This window comes from Lipotes vexillifer, unplaced genomic scaffold, assembly GCF_000442215.2.
Source record: "Lipotes vexillifer unplaced genomic scaffold, Lipotes_vexillifer_v1.1 scaffold1011, whole genome shotgun sequence".
Lineage (NCBI taxonomy): Eukaryota > Metazoa > Chordata > Mammalia > Artiodactyla > Lipotidae > Lipotes > Lipotes vexillifer.
In genome coordinates, this window is record NW_006787698.1 from 1,404,072 (window position 1) to 1,409,046 (window position 4,975).

General features: G+C 55.2%; 1 protein-coding gene across 2 annotated transcripts in view; it reads right to left on the reverse strand.

Moving 5' to 3' along the window:
* Window positions 1–4,975, reverse strand: part of PTPRS (protein tyrosine phosphatase receptor type S) — a 63,325-nt gene that overhangs the window by 28,490 nt on the left and 29,860 nt on the right. For both annotated transcript variants that reach the window (XM_007460541.1, XM_007460542.1), the window contains 4 exons: window positions 3,772–4,041; window positions 1,698–2,279; window positions 516–649; window positions 122–266 (listed from right to left, as the gene is read on the reverse strand). In XM_007460541.1, the coding sequence (XP_007460603.1) occupies window positions 122–266; window positions 516–649; window positions 1,698–2,279; window positions 3,772–4,041 (1,131 nt within the window). The remainder of the gene's footprint in view (window positions 1–121; window positions 267–515; window positions 650–1,697; window positions 2,280–3,771; window positions 4,042–4,975) is intronic.

The window sequence follows — 4,975 nt, forward strand, 5'->3', positions numbered from 1 at the left end:
GAGCGAAGCAGGATGGGCGGAGGCGCCCCCCACCCTTGCGCAGGCCCTGCCCGGGTCAGTGCGCAGGCGCCGGCCAGGTGCCCACCCCCGCAGTTCAGGGCGGGGTCCGCGAGACACCTACTGGACTGCAGCGTGCGCTGCCGCACCACGGAGGTGAAGGCGCCCAGGCCTTGCGGGGAGCGCGCCGCCAGGCGGAAGGCATATTCGGTGTTGGGCTTGAGGTCGTCCACCACGAAGGCCGTGGCCGGGTCGAAGGTCCTCCCGACCTGGGGGCGGGGCGGGGAGAGAGACGGAGATGGAGAGAGACAGAGAGAAACCAGAGGGATACAGACACAGACCTCACAGAGTGATGGCAATGGAGGAGAAAAGAGTTGAGTGTTGGAAAAATTAGCAACGGACAGGGGCAAAGAGAAGGGGGGAAGAGAGACATTCCGGCACAGGCTCGGGGAAGCAAGAGAGTCGCCCAGAGTGGGAGCCGGCGGCGAGCGCCAGCCCGCCTCCCTCCGCCCACGCACCTCTCTGCCGTGGTCGCCTTCCCGGAAGAGGAGCTCATACTTGATGATGCTCTCCTGCCGCGGGGGGCTCCACGAGAGCCCGATGCTCGTCTCCGACTTGGCCTCGGCCCTGAAGTTCATGGGCTGGCCAGGCACTGGGGGGCAGGGGGCGAAGAGGACTGGTATTGGGGGTAGGCCTGGGAGGGATGGGCCCGCATAGGGTATCCAACCCGCCAGGTTCCCATTCTCCCAAAAAGGGCCCCGTGAAGCTCGGCACCACCCTAAAAGGAAGGGCTTGTTAGGCTCTGGATGCTTCTGGAGTGTTCTCCACTGTTCTTATTTCTCTTATTTTCTCAGGGACCCCCTACCGCCCCTCGTTGTCAGCTGCCCACCCCATTGCCCCTATCCTCTCGGTTGCCAGTGGGAAAACATTTTAAAAAGTCCCCTTCTCAATGCACCCCAGCATCCTCCCCATTCCCCCAGTTAAACAGAAAACTGGTGGGGACCATAATTTGGAATGTGGATCTCCACCCTGTATCTGATTTACGGCAGCAGAGTTCCAAACCTCCTCTCCCTTTGCTTGGGCAGCTGCCTGACTCTTCCTGGATTTGAGGTTCCAAAGCCTGAGTCCATAAGAAAAAGCCCAGAAAGCTGGGGCCCCATGCACCTAAATGCTCCACACCCCTACCCCACGTCCTTCACCCCAGCAGGTGACAGACCAGCTCACAGACTTTGGGTTAACACACTTTCTATTATTTCAAAATGGGCGGCATGGATCCCTCCAGTGAGAGCAGCGAACAGGGGTTCTCAAACTCAGAGATGGATGGGAGCCGGGGCAGTTAACAGAGAAGGGGGAGGCGAACGGAAACCACACCCCTTTTCTCAGATGCAGCCAGCGGCGGCATCTATCTGGATGCCATTGGATGACCGATTGTAGCCTTATGGGCTTGCCAAATCGGATTTTCCAAGGGTAGCCAGAAATCTGGGTTTTCTAGGACAACCTCCTGCTTTGCAACGCTGGCGTGAAAATACTTTAAAGCACCATGCAGGCCAAATAAACCACGTGGTGGCTTCCAGGTTAAGATCGGCCAGCTGCATTCTGGGAGACACATCACTGCATGGCCGCCTCCTTTCCTCTGGTGGGATAGCCCCGAAACCTGCTCCCCCCCTCCCTAGAAGCTGCGCTTCCCACGGGCATCTCACCTCCCTGCTGTGTCTTGACCTGGATGGGGTCCGAGAGGGGCCCATCGCCTACGGAGGTGAAGGCCAGCACGCGCACGGTGTATGTCTCATCCTCCAGCAGGCTGCCCACGGTGGTCAGCAGGCTGTCGTCCACGTTGTGCTTCTGCCAGTTGCCCACGGGGTGCTCGGGCTCCATGGTGTAGTAGACCCGGTAGCCCCGGATCAGGCCATTGGGTTCCACGGGTTCCTCCCACTGGATGATCATGGTGGTGGCACTGAGCATGCGGGCCTGCACGTTTCGGGGCGCGCTGGCAGGGGCCTGCTCGCCAGTGCGGGTGACCACCGACTCACTGGGTGGACCCTGGCCGATGGAGTTGACGGCCGACACCCAGATCTCATACTCCGAATTGGGGCTCAGGCCGCCAATGCTGTAACGCGTCGTGGTGATGTCCTCTTTGATCTGGTATGGCCCGTCCTGGCTCTTGGATTTATATTCGATGACGTAGTAGGACACGGGGTCTGGGTTGCCAGAGTCCCACGTGATGGTGATGCTGGTGGCTGTGTTCTCTGTCACCACAGGGGTCCCAGGGGCTTTGGGGAGAGCTGTGGGTGGGAGGCAAGTTCACACATCAGGCACGCTGGCTGCATACCCTAAAGGCTGTGTGACTTTTAGTCACACAACTGCCCTCTCTGAGCCTTCATTTCCTTGGTGGCAACCATGGGCCTAACGACCCCTAGCCCACCGTCTATAGCAGGTGTTGGCAAACTACAAACCAAGGGCTGGCACCTGTTTTTGTAGATAAAGTTTTATCAGCACACAGCCACGCTTATGTATCGCTGCTGGCTGCTTTTGTGCTATGACGGTAGAACTGAGTGGTTACAGCAGAGACTAAATGGCCCATAGAGCTGAAAATTTTTACTTAAAAAAAAAAATTGGCTGTTTAAGAAAAATATTCACTTCTAAAGAAAACAGTGGCGGCCCCCGGGCTACAACTCTTCTCTATGCTTTACTCTGCTTCACTCTGCTCAGCCACAGGGCCCTTCTGTCTGTTCACACTTCACACTTGCTGTTCCCTGCCCCTGGAATGCTCAGATGGCCAGATGGCTTAAGGCCACCCTTAAGGCCACCCTGGCTAAAGGTGCCCTTGCCCAGTTCTTATCACTGCCTGACGGTACGTCATGACCAGGTTTGTATGTTGTCCCCACCAGCAGGGACTGAGGTTGGTTTACAGTGTGTCCCCAGCACCCGGTTAAAATTGTGACTTTCTCTCCCACTTGTCCCAAGATCTCATATCACACAGGCCCCGGGAAGCATGCACCAGGAGACGTTCAATCCCTCAGCAAAATGACCAACACACCAGCTGATGCTGACACTTTCCATGGCCCTAGGGCAGGGCTCGGCAACCTTTACTTGCAGAGGGCCACACAGTAAATCTTTTCAGCTTTGCAGACCATGTGTCCTTTGCTGAGAATCACTCAGCTCTGTCACTGTAGCCCCAAAGCTGCCACAAGCCAGGTGTGAACAAATGGGCAGGTGTCAATAAAGCTTTATTTATAAAAACAAGCGGAGGGCCAGATTCAGCCCATGGGCTGTAGTCTGCTGGCCCCTGTTACAAGGCTAGAAAAATTATTTGAGGGCACCCTCCTCTGAACCTTGCCACAAACTTGAGACATCAGGAGAATCTGTAATCCCTCCCCACCCCCCAATGCTCTATCTCTCTGAGTTCTGCACAGCCTGTTTCCCTTTTCAACTTTTAGTCTTTCCCTGACCTAGCTTTCCTGGGAGTTGGAACCTTTATTCTGTGGGTCTGAGTGGTGCTACATAGTCCCCATCACTGCTCTCATCAGTCTGCATCATAGCTGCCGGGCTACGTGTCATCTCCCACTTTGGACTGTGAGCCCAATAGAGCAAGACTGGGTCTCGTTCCATGGGGCCAGGCCCAGAATAATTTGTCACCAATAAGTGTTTGTTGACTGTCCTCTTCACAGCCAGCAATGACTGAATCCTGAAGAGTAACTCAGAGGTTTTCCACCCGTACCCCCCACCTACACGAGGTTTCACCTGCCTCCCCCATGCCCCATGGCCCCTGCTTACATTTCACCGTGATCTGGGCCACGGCCTCGATGACACCCAGGCTGGACATGGCCACGCACGTGTAGTTGGCAGAGTCCTTGACATCTGTGAGTTCCAGCACGTTCCGGCCCACGGGCATGTCATCCTCAGGCGTCAGGTCCTCGGCCCCCTGCATCCACTTGACGTATGGCATGGGCGAGCCCACGGCCACGCAGGTGATGTTCACGTTGCCACCTGGCATGATCTCGTGGCTCATGGGCAAGATGGAGAACCGTGGAGCCACGCGGCGGACTGGGGGATGGGGTGGATGGGAGATGTAGGGGTGGGGGAGGGGAGGGAGGGGGAGGGGAGGGAGATGCAGGGGGATGGGGAGACGGAATGCAGGGGAGAAAAGAAAGAAAAGCAGGAAGAAAGAAGGAAAGAAAGAAAAAAAGGAAAAAAAAAGTGGAAAACAATTTAAATATAAACAGGGCTGTTCCCTTCCCCCCAGTTGAAATTTTTTCTTCCAAATGAAGGAAAACAACAACAACAAAAATTAAAAAACCAAATTCCAACACAAAGAAACCAAAACTTCAAAGGAAGGTACTTCACAAACAATATATAGAGAGATATATCAATATATAATAAAAGAGACATGAAGCATTATTCCATAGCAACAGGGTTTCAGAGACCAGAGTGGCTGGTCCACAGCACAGTTAGGAACACAAAAATTTATCAGCTGTTTCTCATCTTTGCTGACAGACGTGGCTTCGGGGAGCAGCCCCTCCGCCCGCTCTCCCAACTGGGGAGCTTCGGAAGATTCAGGCTGCAGGGGTCGGGGGGGCTCTGGGAAGGTTGGACGGGACGGTGTGTGTGTGTGTGTGTGTGTGTGGGAGGTCATGGGAAGAGCTGGGACCAAGAGGCAGAGGGGACCAGGATGTCGGCCCCCCATCCTCACTCCCTCTGGTGACCCGGGGGCCCCGCCCACTTCCCCGGGGGGCCCTCAAGGAAAAGATGAGAAACTCTAATGAAATTTTTGTGGGTTTTGGGTATAGAAACCCTTCTAAAAGCTTCTGTCGGATCTGACAAGTTTCCATTGATAGATGCAGCTCTCAGAATCACAAACAGCATGCAAAATAGGTTGGTTGAGAGAGAGAGAGTGAGAGTGAGAGAGTGAGAGTGAGAGTGAGAGAGTGAGAGAGAGAGAGAGAGAGAGGGACTGAGAGACAGAGAGAGACGAGGGAAA